This window comes from Primulina eburnea, chromosome 11 (assembly GCF_022965805.1).
Source record: "Primulina eburnea isolate SZY01 chromosome 11, ASM2296580v1, whole genome shotgun sequence".
In the NCBI taxonomy this organism is placed as follows: Eukaryota; Viridiplantae; Streptophyta; class Magnoliopsida; order Lamiales; family Gesneriaceae; genus Primulina; species Primulina eburnea.
The window spans coordinates 29,556,461-29,572,397 of NC_133111.1; the positions used below are offsets into that span (position 1 = coordinate 29,556,461).

The 15,937-nt window shown below is 34.2% G+C and overlaps 1 protein-coding gene across 1 annotated transcript; it reads right to left on the minus strand.

Annotated features, from left to right (window-relative positions):
* Positions 1–422: 422 nt before the first annotated feature.
* LOC140804960 (UTP--glucose-1-phosphate uridylyltransferase 3, chloroplastic) lies at positions 423–11,012 on the minus strand. Its single transcript, XM_073161127.1, has 17 exons — positions 10,281–11,012; positions 9,333–9,516; positions 9,104–9,253; positions 8,852–9,013; positions 8,602–8,774; positions 8,464–8,530; positions 7,700–7,866; positions 6,434–6,592; positions 5,511–5,602; positions 5,330–5,424; positions 4,775–4,852; positions 4,507–4,602; positions 4,158–4,232; positions 3,985–4,076; positions 3,752–3,914; positions 2,260–2,320; positions 423–778 (listed from the first exon to the last, which is right to left on the minus strand). Exons 1-17 carry the CDS (start codon positions 10,946–10,948, stop codon positions 666–668), a joined length of 2,595 nt encoding a protein of 864 aa, XP_073017228.1. The 5' UTR covers positions 10,949–11,012; the 3' UTR covers positions 423–665.
* Positions 11,013–15,937: the final 4,925 nt, after the last annotated feature.

Sequence of the window (15,937 nt, forward strand, 5' to 3'; positions counted from 1 at the left end):
TGTAATTACCTCTTTGAGAGCATGTTCTGCTGAAGAAATGGAATAAACACGGGGTCACCATCCAAATACATTTGTTTTTCCTTGTTTCCGAAGTCTTAAACATAATTCAGGCAATCTGTATACACCTGAATCTTGAAAAGAATTTGACAAAAAATGGTAGAGACTAACACAATAAAGACCAACAAGCGAATGTGTCAACAGAATGCCTAATTCGATCAATTTACATGACACAATGACATTAACAGAATGGTCAACTACACATTTAAAGCATTGCTTGCCACCGTAAAGACTTGAAGCAAGAAAACTTGTGCAAAATTGTAGAGAGAGAGAGAGAGAGAGAGAGAGAGAGAGAGAGAGAGAGAGAAGGGTGGAATTTCCAGGATGGTTGGAACGGCTAAACAAAATCGACTCTGATATTTGACTCAAATAAGAACATCTTCTGTAAATAGGAAAAAAGTATTCTTTACACAAGTTGCAAGTAATTTACAAGAGCAACAGCCGTGACCTTTTGGGGTCGTACAAGCAGTCAGTCGACATTATATTACATAAAGATATGATCCTGGAGCAGGTTCAACTTCTGTTCAACCAACCAGCGAAGGACCAAAATGAAGAACAAGTATTGTGAACTGTGATTCACAATATGAACTGTAAGGTGGGGGATATCTTCATATTTCTGTCAGTTCTAATTGGATATGCGTCCCTGTAATTTTGTAGTTCCAAAACCATGTTCCACTGTCCATCAATTCCTCCTCAATAGGCTTCAACTGGATCTCCAAACCTGAATTCAGCAAAAAAATATAATGAGTAAGAACTGCTTTTACATCGAAATATTTGATTGGCAATGCAGGTAAAAAAATGTACTCCAAATAACAGGGAAAGATTCTCAACAGCATAAACAGACAACACCATTTCCAAAAACACGAAAACACCAAATGAGAAGGTCAACGGTGCTCCAGTTTACATGGTTATCCTTCTTTTACACTCATATTAATCATGACTTAACAAAAATAATATGGGACACCTACACTTTCCAATTTGGCATGGCTCTCCACCACCTAACGTAAATGGTTGACACAAATTAAATATAAATATATATAAAGTGATTATATGATTAGATATTTGTTTAGATTTAGTCAATTAGATACAAGACGTGATCTTTATTTAAGATGCAGTAACCTGAATATATATAACTTTTATTTAAGGCCTCGTTAGAGGATCATCTTGTTTCTTACAAATTTATCATATAGTGAGTCTCATCGTTGGGTCAAAAGTCCAGACATTATTTAGTGAGTTGGGTGCTCTACTGTCTCCAGGTATCATGGAGGAAAATTTAGAAAAGCAGACACATTTTGCATGAGAATAGCAACAGAGAAAAACTATGTTCAAGAAGATAGGTGCAGAGAATGTGTCCGTAGAGCCTGTGATAATCCAACAACCAGTTTATTGTGTTGATTTAATCCTTGAGAGGACATGTCACAGACAAAACACTCAACACATTCGACATTTCAGATATGAACCGAGTCTTGTACCCTCAATTAAAGTCCATCAATACAAGCTTTCAAATATAATTGTATGATTCTGGATTATATAAATGAAAATCTTAGAATGTCATGTCATAATTCATCCATGGAGAATAATTCATCGCACCACTGATACTAACGGATGTCTAGATGCCAGATTTGGGCCGAGTAAAAACTTGCTGAAATCTCCAGGTATAACATTTGATGAAGCAGTCCAGACGCTTAAACTTCTACAAGTGATTCACACACTTCAACTCGGGAACATTGAATCTAATTGATGAGAGCTTTTACAACAATGCATACACAGCGACACAAACATTAACAGAAATAGTGATAGAAGCTATAAGAATTCATAAGAGTTCACACTGTGTGCCCAGAACCTAATACCTGAAGTATAATACAACATCAAGTAAGTGATGCTTTAAATCACCAAAGGATATGGTCGTTGAAGTGGAAACTCTTCGGTTTCCTAATATTAGGTTTGTATAGAACTTAATCTTGTGTCATATATTCGTCTTTTGTTTTACAGTCTAAATTTATTTAGGCCTATATACCGTCTCTATCACTCATGACTTGCTCCCTTTATTGGAGGTATTTCCCTCCATAAGTACTTTTAGTATATGGATAGGAGTACCCTAATTTTTCTAGGGAAAAAATTTGTCCATGAAAAAGATATCAGCTGCTACTAAAACATATAAACTGAGAGACACTAATGGTAGAGGCGTAGAGCTCTAGGAACCTGATTTTCCAGATGTTATTTGCATTCTGTGGCCATTTGGAACATCAAACACGTGATTGCCCTTCATAAAAAAAATTGGAATCAGCATTTTACAGAGCTACATAGCAAACAAGAAAATATTTTTTGGGGAGAGGATATAGCAAAAACAGTTCAGAAGCTCACATTAGAGACAATAAAACTGGAGATGATCAAGAAAAACACACAATAGATGTCAAATTAATCAAGACTGTAAGAACTAAACTAAAAAAATTAATCCAATCTCGATATTCCACAGGGTCCCTCCTTTTTTCCAAACCAGCTCATCATATGTTTCTCCAGAGAAATGACCAAAATGTTTATTCTTCATAATGACCCCTTTCATGTGATTTTAGCTAGCCACTTTCTTTAGGTTTATAATTAAAGATCTCATTAATTGAATTCCGACACCATCTTAGTGGGTGCTAGTCTAACCAATTCACAGATATTCTCATTTCTCAGTCTTTTCCTTCTTGTTTTACAGCAATTACACACTCTATAGATCATCCCAGCCAAAGTTCGACTGGTAAAACACATTCATTTCCACAGCTACTGCAATCAAGATAGCACGACAAGACGACGTTAAATTGTAGCATTGAAAAAATAGTCAGAGAGTGTAATCTTCATTGAGGGATCTGACAAGTCTTATAAAAGAGAAAGAACCTTGAAATTTTTCAAGTCATTTTATACAATGAATCAAATTAAAAAATAATATAAATCCGTTTAAACAGATTACAATAAAACTCTGCTAGTGCCACTGCTTGTAAATATCCAGTATAAAAAACATTCCCCATAAGAGACACTGAGGATTTGGAATCATAAAGCATTTTAAATGTACAAGTTTATTTGCAATGGATTTGACATTTTTTATAAGAAAAAACTTGTGTGTGACAATATCACGGGTCGTATTTTGTGAGACCGATTTCTTATTTGGATCATCCATGAAAAAGTATTACTTTTTATGCTAAGAGTATTACTTTTTATTGTGAATATCGGTAAGGTTAATCTGTCTCATAGATAAAGATTCGTGAGACCGTCTCACAAGAGACCTACTCTTTTTTATGTTATATAAGTGTAAACTGAATATTGCAAGCTCAAATTGAAATTTTAGGCTTTAATTGGGGAGTATAGTTTAATCTTTCAATCTGATCATCAAAGCCCTCTAAACATCCTACCTAGGATCTCTATCCTGACAAACTTGTTAATGTACCATTTGACATTGTAAGCATTAAAGTCATCCCAAAATATCCCCTGACACATGTTGAAATATTTCATTCACTCGAAAATGGAAGCATGCGTGTTCGAGAATTGTGTAATATATTCCTACATGGTATATGGGTTTAAAATGTGATAGTTCGAAATTGATAATGATAATCTAATTAGTTTACAACTGTTAAATGCAACTTGAAATCAATAAAGTATCTGATGCAAGAGGGTGATTTTTACCCTGAAGATATTGATAAAATCTCAAACTGACCTGTATAACAACATCTATTGCTTCAAATTCAGCATTTCCATGCAGTATGACCTTAAGGGCCTCAAACCGCTGCACCTCATGCTTCCAATACAAATTTTCTCCATAACTCCAATCTATTCCATCATTCAGTACCTTGACATTTTTTAATTTGCACTTCGCACACCTGCACAAGTGGTACTTTATTTTCTGATACAAAACACAATGCCAATCATTTATACAGTTGAAGACAATACCTCCTACCGTACTGGAGTATAGGGTCACCATCTTCGTTTGTTGTGGCTGAGCCCATTACATTTTCAGAGGAAATTATTAAACTCCCATGAAGCTGCAAATAAGTAACATTTTATCAGAAATAGCAAACTGATAGATAGGGCAACCATATACTGATTGTACACAAGTATGCAACCTGAACATCTCTCCACAAGAACTCAGCAACCTCTATTTGTAGCTCAGAACCTTTTGAAATGAAACCGCCCTGAAACTGGCAAGCAAAAAGACAACCAGAACACAGTCAGTTAAATGACAGACAAGTGAGCACTACATTAATTCCAACTTCCTGACTGTAGCGAGAAAACAAAAATACATCTGAGGTCAAAGGAAATAAATAAAAAAGGAGAAGAAAAAGAAAAAATATCTATAGAACATAAAGGCAATCTGAGAACTAGATTGGGTCTCATCAAGCTTCTCTCCAGGTATGGCGTTCTCAACAGGCAAAATTTATCAAAGAATAAAACACTGGTGACAATATATCTTACTTTTTGTCTGGTGACTTCCCAAAGGGGGCCGAGAGCAGGGTGTAGGAAGATGAGAAATGGAGGTCCAGAATCAACATACACGTCATTACCTTCAACCTGAATAACAGAGTAGATTATGGCATGGAGTAAGACATCAAAAAAATTTGATTCTGAAACCATGTCTTCCATTTACATACAAAATGATGTCCAATGAGATTTTATTTTAGCAAGCAGCACTCTTAAGATCCTTAAAATGATATGATTACACAGATAAAATATAAATATATACCTTTGGAATTTCTATTCCACAATAAGAAAGTAAATCATAGGCATTTCGCATGATGTCCAACAGTGAACCATCAGGAGTCTGCAATGTAGGGTAAGATTTAGAGACCATATACCAATATTGTACAGATTTAGATTAAGCAACCATAATCTGGCAAAAGAAAATTCCGGAAACCAAGAGCAAACGTACATTCAGCGCGCGTGATAAGAACTTCTTGTGCAAGTTCATGGAATTATAAGCAGAAAGATATCTGGATAATCTAAACGAAAGAGATTTCTAATCCAGGTACAATAAAGGCTCAGAATATTATCCTAAAACTTTTGAAATGTCACTATTCCTTGACGCCAAAATATCATTCTAATAAGAAGGGTCCGAAACAGATACATACTTTAAAATAAGTTTTCTCATGGTTTAAGAAAGCTATCAATTTTACTACATGAGGGAAAAGATGCACATAAAACAACGAGATGTGTGATGACTTTCATTAAAACAGAGCCCAAGTCTCCTAGCAAAAATCATGAAGTGCTTCATGCAGAATTGAGTATAAATGATTGGTACCTGGTGCAGGGACTTGCCAGTGTGTCCCCTTCTCTTCTTAGCAGAAGATGTAACCTTTCGGCGATCGTTATACACAATAAAAGTATCCAGCGCATCTGCAATTGTGTAGCCCAAAAAACTCCAACATAGATTACAAGGAATTTGGCACGACAAACTAAAATAGTTTCATGAGAATACATACCTTCTACAACTTTATAACATCGAGACGGAAATGTGTTTGAAAAATTATCGGCAATATTTTGCATTGTACATTCCAGGCGACCACCAGAAACACTACCAAGTCAAAATACAGAGAATTGTTTAAAAATAAAAACTATAGCAGTAAATACCGAAAGCTAGGGTAAACCTTGTAATTGATTAAAGTATGCTAGGTTTCTAAAATTATTCATCTTACAAATTGATAGGTAAATATCAATGACTATCTATTCTTACAAACTTCTTTTTTTTTTTTTTACGGTTGCAGTTTGAACCACCAATTATTTTCTTGTCTTATCGTTTTGAGCATAAATGCGAAGATCGTGCGATATTTCTTGAGAAAGATCCAAAGCCACCTGCGCTCCATATCTCTTATATTTGTGCCTTTATACATCTATTCTGTGAGCAAATGCTTGCTTCGCAAACAAAAAACTTATGAAGGTTTTCATATAGTGGCATTTAGTAGAATTATCAAGATACACCACTATTTTTTTTTTCATTTTCATGGAGTTTACCATATCACTTAATCCACACACAAAAAGCTAGTATTGATGTCATTATAGTTGGATCAGTTTCCCCTTATACTAAAAAATCATTTGTAGAAGAGCTCGCAAACCTAGGTAACAACAGAATGTAAACCTCAGAGGGCTGAAACAATAAGCTCTTAGGCAAAACCATTTATCGGTATAATCATGTTCCTGTGATATTTGTGAAGTTTAATGGTTAGGTATGCATCAGGTTAACATAAGACTCAGAGTGCCAGGGGAAAAAAAAAAAGAAAAAAGTACAAAACGATATCAGTCCCTTAACATGCATATAGAATACCATCTTGGGCAAGTAACCAAAGCACAAGATAATTAAACAAGTTCAGCAGAGTAAATGACAGGTCATGAAATTCTGAAATTGTACCAGTGCTTCATTCCAAAATGGTCCACATATGTAATTGGCTTTTTCACATTAAGCACCATGCCAGGCAAGCTGCTCTCATCTCTACTCGATCCAATAAGCTCAGCAGAATGTAGATCAACATAAAGGATATTCGTGTTGGCTGGAAACTCAGCCTGCAAACTTAAGAGACGGAAAACAATTCAAGAAAGGAGTGCCAAGATGTTCTGTTCAAGATAATGATTGAAATTATGACCATGGGAAAAAATGAGAATATGAGAGTAGCCACAGCCCACGAGCAGGATTACTTCTTCGTGATTAATGGAAAATAGATATAAACATTTTACGTATCCAGCATCTAATTTCTGAAGAAAGAACAAGGTTGCTAAAAATTACCACAACAAAATAATGGCCAGTGTATTTGTATTCACTTTTTGATACTCAATTTTAATATTTATTGATTAAAGAAATCAAAAAAGAAAACTTAGAGAAACAAAGAGTATAGGTACATCTTACTATATCCATCTGTGTTACCTTTCCACAACATATATTACAATAACCGTAAAGGCCGATGCTAGGCGCTGTCTACATAATTTACCATAAGAAAATAGCAAATGATGCAAAATTTATACAAGAATACTTAGCAATTTAATATTCATAGTTTTATTGTTAAAACCTACTGTAACATTTGGCATCTTAATATTCTTAATCTTATGATTAGGACTATGGGTAACAGCTTAATAATATCCATCCACATTGCCTTTCCTTAATATATACTATTACTAGAGTTATAAAGGTTGATGCATGGAACTGTTTACATATTTAATCATTAGAAACTAGCAAATGATGCCACAAAATTCTGCACCTCGGTTCTGATGTATATGAGCGTTGTACCATGCTAACATAACTCACAAACAATATATATTGAGATAAAGGAACACTCAGAAATTTAATATAATAAAATTCCTTGCAAAGTGAATCCTTAATTTAACCATCAGAAAACACCTCCAAATGAAAGATATTCGTAAAAATTGCAATTAATTTAAGAAGACAAAGATCTACAAGAAACTCATTGGTAGGAATTCAAAATGATCAGATAATGCAACAACCTGCAAATTTATACTATACGCACTCATGATATAAGAATGGTCATTAAAACTGTTCAAAATAAGCCCAGAAGAAAATTATTGACAAACATAAACAGAAAGGAAATATGAATACATGAAACTTAAAAGTATTATCTAGACTAAAATAAATAATATCCAACACAACATGGAAAGAGAAAAGTACCTGTTGTGAGAAAGGTGATCAACAGTGATGCCAAACTTGTCGAATTCAGTATATTCAACACAGGACACACCATATGCCCATTTTCCATCAAGATTCTTCTTCTCAAGCAATACATTTATGCCTTCTGTAGCTCCCGAATTCCGCTGGCACGAGGCAAATCCTAATTTCTGTAGATATAGTGACTCTGATGTTAAATTTGTATAAACACCTCTGATGTTAAATTTGTATATAATCCCACTAACTTTTACCACCAAATTGTCATGAGGAACCAGTCTTAACCCCCAAAAAAAGGCCCCAAAAGTTTATTACTGGAAAATCACAAGACAACATTTATTACAAGGACAAGACAATGAATAAAATGTAGCTGAAAATTTTAAGAGGTGATGGCAGAATCACCGACAAACAAGAATGGAAATTAATGACTACATGAATAAAAAATAACAAGAGCATTAATCGGTTTCTAAGCTTCATCGTAGTAATATAAAGCTAAATTATCAAGATTAGGCTTGGATGCATGGTGATTGGAGATTGTCCAGCAATGAAGAGGCAGAACATTTGTTGCAAAAGGGAAGAAGACAAAAATATCAGAGCATAATTTGGTTACAACTTGAGAATCACTTTGTCATCACTGGTAAAAGTTGGAACATTTTAATTAACCCTCGAAAATTATGATGCCCTCAAAAGCTACTTCAATTAATACAGATTAAAATCAATCAGAATAACTCATCATTGTTGAGGGAGCAAGAAACAAATATCTTATTTACCTTTCTATGGCGCAGACCAATTCCAGCCAAAGCCAGAAGGGTCAGATCTGTTGCAGCTACAACATTGCTGCAAAACCTAAAAGTCAAGTATCATCCAATTCGTAAATTTCATTTCAATGCCAAAGGTTCGAAGCTTACCTAATTTGTCTTACAGTGGCACCTTTTCTTCCATGGTTGTTAAACCATTTAAAGACTCCTTTATCATGAGCCAATTTCCATATCACTCCATGACCCCCAGGCTTACATACAGGTACCAATGGCCTTTCAACAATCCATTGCCCATCTTCTGCAGTAACGGCTGGAACGAGAGGCTAGAAATCAACAGAGTAAATTACAAAATGTGGTAAAAAAAATAATAAAACAAGATATACCAGAACATCTACCAAACCTGATCAAAGATACGGAAGTTCAATCTCCCTCGTCCAAACCATCTAAGCTTCTCACAAAGTCCAGTGATATGCAAATGATTCTTTTTTGCAGCACTTGTCATAATAGATACAGGAGTGATGCATTGTTTTCCATACAACTTGAAGTACAAAAATTCTCTAGCCTTGCACCGGAAAATGTTTTCATCATTTTCTTTTCAGCCACAATCGGCATTATCAAACACTCATTCTTAATATCAGACAAATACGCTTACCTGGAGGTCTCTTATAAGGCCTTCCAACAAAGTTCGCCCACAGTACGGAAGCATCGCAGCAGGTAGACATTCACCTGTTTCAGTATCAACCAGGCCAAGCCTGTCTGCAGAGCCTCCTAAAGGATAAATTTCTCCTAGATCAGGCAAACCCTGGAAATGCGTTATTTCTCTTTACATGAAATAATTATTAGAGCCATAATAGGAGGGAGACACATGATTATGCACTTACCTCAATTCCCCAAAGAGCAGCTTTAGATGCATATTCAGTATTTTCAGATAGATCGAGAACTGTGGGAGGATGAATTTCCACAAACTGGCGTCCCAAAAATTTGTTTGTTCGCAGGAGGGGTATATGTATCTTTCGCCCTTCATGAGGTATTTGAGTAAGCAGTTCTAATACACTTAGCTGGTATCTGCAGCAAAAACACATTTCCAGTTAATGATCTAAAAACTTAATCCGTGGATAGGTTTTATGCTGGTAAAGAAATGTTTAGATTTCTTAAAAGTTCAAAACTTTGATGTCAAAAAAATGCACTCAATATTGAACAGAAGACAATAGTCTCCAGCCTAGGAGCAAGGGCATTCATATGCAATGTGATCGTTCAGTATGGCAATGAAGAAACTCTAATTCCCAAAAGGAAGTCTTACATCGGCATTGTGATGAGAGTTCTTGATGTCCAACAAGGAAAATGAACCATTAGTCTCAAAATGAGGAAAGTGCCAAGACTTGAACCAACAAAATTTCTTCAGTTTATAACAAACAAAAACAATTGAAATTTTGCTTTCACTAATATCATTTAGCTTTTTCAGGAGTTAAATTCACATGCATGCAAACATGAGCCGCAACAGCTCGCATTCTTGCAAGATCAAATAAGTATGTCCGTCCGACTAAGCAATCAAATCATGCATCTCTACAATAAGACAATGGCCAAAGCACTTTACTGCTGGAACAAGGACAAGGCATTCAAACATATGACATGTAATATGCAACCACTCAGAAGCCTTAAGTAAATCATCAGGAATACATTATCGGTTCTCTTTGCAAAAAATTATAGCCCTTCAAGACCATTTTCTGACCCAAATTCAAGAAACGCAAAGCATTCAACAGATATTAACCAAGAGATAAGCATTAAGCATAAAAGAACAACATATAACATTAGCAATCATCAATACTAACCCAACAATGCCCCCAATGCAGTCATAAAACTGCTCAACTTCTCCAAGCATCTTCAGCAATGACTCCAAAACCACTGTCTCTTCCCCTTTCAGACTTTCACCTTTACCACCACCATTCCCATCCCAATTCTCAATCATCTCCGCCAATGAATAAAGGGCTTTTCTCACAGAACTCATCTCCAATTCACACTCTCTACCAAACTCACTCAGCACATGCTCCTGCCCAGCAGCCACCACACATTTCAGTAAATACAGCTGAAATCTACTCAAACCCGCCCCCACAAATTTATTCCCCCGCGATTTGAAAAACAACTCAACCCTAGAGTCCGAGCTCACTACCTTCAGCTTCTCCCCCAACGTCCTGCAACCGTCCAGGTCTTTCCTAAGCGCTTTGAGCCTCCCGATTTCCTTCAGCCAATCGGACTCCGGCGCAGGTGGCGCGTACTCCACCGGCACCGTCGAAACGCACGTGACACTGAAGCATTTATCCCTCGACTGAGCACACAAACGCGGATGATTCCACGAAACGATCGCATAAGACGAAAAATTCAAAGAAATAGAGGTGTGACACGGATTTCCGAGGAAGAACGGAGAGCGAGACGGCTTGAACTTCAAGGCGCGTAGCGAATTATGATTGTGTAGAACCGGTGCACTACCCCCGTGCGCCATTGGAGACCAACTGCGTGTTCCAGTGCGTGAATTTTTGTAGGGGAAAACAGCCCAAGAATAAGACGAAGATGCGCCAAGGATATACCGATACGAAGGAATGAGCGGTACTACTTCCCTGCAGTTTGTACAATCAGCTTTAAAAACCTGTACTTTTAGGACAACTAAGGTCAGAGAGTATTTTTACACTGTTTGGGTCGGTAACACTCCTTTTAACGTAACATGTTCGAATACTATAATCTAATTTAAATTGAAAATAAAAATATATTTCATCGTTTGCACTAATCGGACATATTACATCAAAACAAAAGAATATTAGCCGAGGAGTACGACATTGAACCAGTGGTGCGTACAACTAATTGATGCAGTAATTGTAGGAATTGTAGGATAGGCACTTTGATGTTAAGGGGACAAGCTTTGTCTGAAATCCTCTCATCGCCTATACTTGATTCTGATTGGTTGCGGCTTTTCCCATATTTGTGCCATCTGTTCAAAACGACTAGATAATGTTTTCTAAAAACTATTTTTCATAAGATTAATTAATTAAAAAAATTACGAGTGGTAATTTTGGATTATTTTCTCTGTATAAATATATAATTTATGGTTAATTTAAAATTAACATTTTGTCATATTAGTTTAGAATATGATTATAAAGACAATAGTTTCGGCAGTGATGTAAAAATTATAGAAATTATTGTGTTAAGAAAGTGAGTTCAAAATATATTATTTGGAAAAAAAATTACAGAAATAATATAGATATGTTTATTTTCATTTTATGAATTAAAAATATTTCTCAAAAAATATTTAAAAATAATAATGCCTTCCCTTTCTTTAAAAAAAAATAGGAATCTCAGGTCTCAATACTATATTTTAATTTTTGTTACTATGCACTCAAATAGTAGATTTATTTACTTTTAAATTAAATAAACAATTAATATATGATCAATATATATATATATATATATAAATATATATATGTAACGTGGATATGATGTTTTTCTCAAGTGTTCATTCAACTATTCATTCCTTTCGTGGACTACTTAATTTATCATAAGCATAAAATAATTTTAAAGTAGGATATGCAGATATGATTGCCACATTTTTATTTTGTTTCCTTTTGTAGAAAGAATGACACACAGCTTCCCCTCGTTGATACTTTTGGATCTAGCCATTTCAAATTCTATTTATTTAAATTCATATTATTTTTCTTATTTTTGTATTCATAAATGGATTTCAAATTTTTCTACAAATATTTTATGTATTTATAGATAATATGATGATGGATTTCAAATCTTCATTTATCTCTCGAATATATTGTTTAAAGGCAAAAACTTGTGTGAGACGGTCTCACGAGTCGTATTTGTGAGACGGATATCTTATTTGGATCACCATTAAAAATTATTACTTTTTATTGTGAATATGTGTAGGATTGACCTGTCTCACAGATTATGATCCGTGAGACGGTCTCACATGATACATACTCTTCTTTAAATACAAATCATTTTCTACAAACATATTAAAGTTTGTTATCCTAATAACGATTTATTAATATGCAATCATGATTAATTAGTAAACAGCGAAAAAATGAGCTAAAAAAATTTGCATTTGACCCGATAAAAATTTCAACATAACCTTCGCGTAAATAGGACATAATCAAATACTCAAAATAAACAACATATGCAATCAATAACACAATTAACATAAACAAGTGTTGGTCAAACACAATTATGTCATATACACAAAAATATTATAGAATCGACAAAGCTCGATAATAACATAATAAATTTTGCTTAAGTAGAATAAATCGACCAACTGGCGGAGTGTCTGTCAGTGGAGCACAATGAGTTGATTCGTATTGAGTTTGGAGTTCTCATATATTTATATTATATATGAAGTCATTTGTGTGAGAGATGTCTCGTGTATTTATATGTCGATATATATTTTAGTGTTAGATTTTATTTGGTGTGATTGAGCCTGGTTGGCTCTGCATGCTATTGGTATTCTATTTGATCTGTTGGACTCTATTTTCGAGTACAAAATTGTTGTTGTGTTGTTTTGATTTGGTATGTCTTATTTACGGAGAGGTCATGTCGAAATTTCTTCAGGTCCAAAATGGAATTGTTTACTCGGTTTCGCGGTTTTCGCTAATAAATCTTGACGAGCCCTCACAAACATGACATTATTAAAACTACTCTTTTTATTTATGAATGTTTTTGTATGCATATAATACTAAATGATGTTGCAATATTTGCTACTTGTAAGTGTACGGTATCAAATTTTAGTACTCGATAGAGCACATATATCGATCCCACGGGGAATGCAATTTAATTATAAATTAATTACCACAGTTAAAAAAAAAATCAAACTTTATTTGGAAAATTTAATAAAATTTTTGTTGTTAATTATTAACTAAAATTTATGAAAGCGCACAAAATATTTAAAATCAGTGAGAATAAGAATCTAAATATATGATTTCACTTGTTCTTCACTATATTACATTATCGCTTACGTCTAAATTTATAATTTCAATTCGTTTACTACCCAAAGAATTCTCAATTATTCATGCTCCATTTCCCAAGTGATGCGTAGTAATAAATTATCTAAAGTCGATTCCAATATCTTTATTACAAAACAAACAATAAATAATTTCAAAAGCATAATAATTCTTTTAATGGATTCGTTAGAATTATAGGTCTTTCGAACTTTTTAAACATCAACGATATCTTTTTTATGGTCATATTCAAAATCCCCTCTCCCAAGAGATATATCTCAATTACATATGACAATAGTGATCAAGTAATTGAAAGCAATAAGATCCGGAAATATAAATTAAACAAAAAGAAATTTTCATATATAAATCAAAAATTCATAAATAAATATTCGACCAAACTGCATCGTCCTCTAGATTAAATTAGTTAGTTCATGAATGAAAAGCGACAAAATAAATTCATGTTCTTCAACATCACTAATTGACTAAAATTAAGAAAGAAAAATAGAAAAAGAATCGAATCAGAGTTGCGACTCCATCCCTGGTCGATGTGCTCTTCGTCTTTCTTCTTCGTTCTCTGCTCTCGCTCCCTTTCCCGTTCTCTAGAATTTTTTTTGCATGACTGTGGCCCCCCTCTTTGCGCTAGGGTTTCAATATTTATATTTTTGTCCAAATTCCTAGAGCCCATGAAAAATCATGTATAGGTCTGCATCGGGCGCTTGTGCACAGGATTCAGCGCAGGTGCGCGAGTGGCGCTGTCTTTGCTCTTCTATGCACGTGCGGTTGTGGTTTCCAAGCGCTCTAGGCCGTGGCTTCCGCGTGCCCATGCACGACACTTTTTTTTCACACGTGTCTGCTTCTGTCCCACATTCCCTTTGCTTTCTTGTTCACTTCATTCTTCTATTTCGACATTTAATTTATTTTTTGTCGGTTACAAGTTATGTGCTCATGATTGATTCTTGCAATAACATAAATAACTGTCAAAACACGTAAATCTACTCAATATTTGCATACTTTTATGCTATTTCATTGGGTAATTTAAGGGCAAAACTTGCACCTATCAAATGCATTCAAGGACGACGGAGGATTATTTTCACAAACTTCTTCGACCTTGACTCTGACCTTCGACTCAAGGAGATGGAACAAAAAGTGTTGGGTACGTTGAAATTAAGTGTACATTTTGTAAGGTAATATATTTAGATTATTTTTATGTAACATGTCTAATATATCTATAAACATGAGTAGAGAGCTTCATGTGGAGGTAGAAATCTTTGTTTTACTAACTCATCCTTTCAAGTCAATATCCTATCTTTCACCTTCAAAACTCGAGCATTCATGTAGTCATTGTTTGTCTCGTGGAATGAGATGATAAGGATCTATAATATATAGATACAAACAACAAATTTATTTTTAAGTTAAATTATTTTATAACTCGAGTTAAATAATGGATGAGATAAAAACATTGATTCATATCTCTAGCACAATGCACATACCACGAGCTCAGGAAAATAGCCAATTTTGTCCTTTAAATTGTCATGTTTTTTTTTTTCAGGTCACTAACTTGTCAAATTTGTGTTTAAGTCATATAAATTTGGTTTTTGTTGTTTTTTACTCATATGTTCTTAGAGTGCTAACATGAATAGTTTCTATCGCAAGTATACGATGTCAAGTTTTAGTATATGAGTAAGTAAAAATATCGTTCTCACATGGAGTATGTATTTAAAGTGTTTATCAAGTATCATAATTAAAATAGTCTAACTTTATTCAGAAGATTCAATCACGTCTTTTATTGTTGATAGTTAAATAAATAAATAAATCATAGTGCGAACACACAAGTAAATGAATTCAATGAGGAATGATTCTAGATATACGATTTCACTTGGTATCCACTATATTTAATTGTTATTGGTTCTTGTACAACTAAAAACATCGTTCATTAACCGAGAACACTAGGTTAATTAAGTCATTTTCTCAAGTGATGAATAGAATTGTATAGTCTATTACTAATTTTAATATTCCTATGCAATCGATATTCGTGACATGTCTCCATTAGGATGACATGATTCCATTAGGATATATTTCTACCGAACAATATAATAAGATATATTTCTACCGAACATATAAATACACAACGATATGTTTCTTATGATCTTAACTTCAATCTCATCTCCCTAGTAATAGATATCAATTATATAGTCGATCAAATTATAACTAGTAATTCAAAAACCTAAGAACAATTAAACGCAAATAAACGACAAGATATTAGTGCACAGAACTCAATAATTCAAAAATAACGTTTCGACCAAGATACATCGATCTCTAGACTAAGGCTTTAATTCATAACGAAATGTGATTCAAAACAAAACATTTGTTTCACCAATAAACTCATAGAAACAAATAACAGGAAGAAGAAACGAAGAAATGAAAGAAGTCAAGTAGTGTCTCCATTTCTGGAATATACGTTCTTCAATCTTCGTCATCATCGTCCACCCCTTCTCTCGTGT

What these genes read in the sequence shown, in the direction of transcription:
- LOC140804960 (XM_073161127.1), bottom strand. Translation starts at nt 10,948, where the DNA reads ATGGCGCACGGGGGTAGTGCACCGGTTCTACACAATCATAATTCGCTA. An exon ending in TCTTGTGGAGAGATGTTCAG is followed by an intron (nt 4,077 to 4,157) that starts GTTGCATACTTG and finishes ACTTATTTGCAG; the next exon opens with CTTCATGGGAGTTTAATAAT. An exon ending in ATACTCCAGTACGGTAGGAG is followed by an intron (nt 3,915 to 3,984) that starts GTATTGTCTTCA and finishes CCACTTGTGCAG; the next exon opens with GTGTGCGAAGTGCAAATTAA.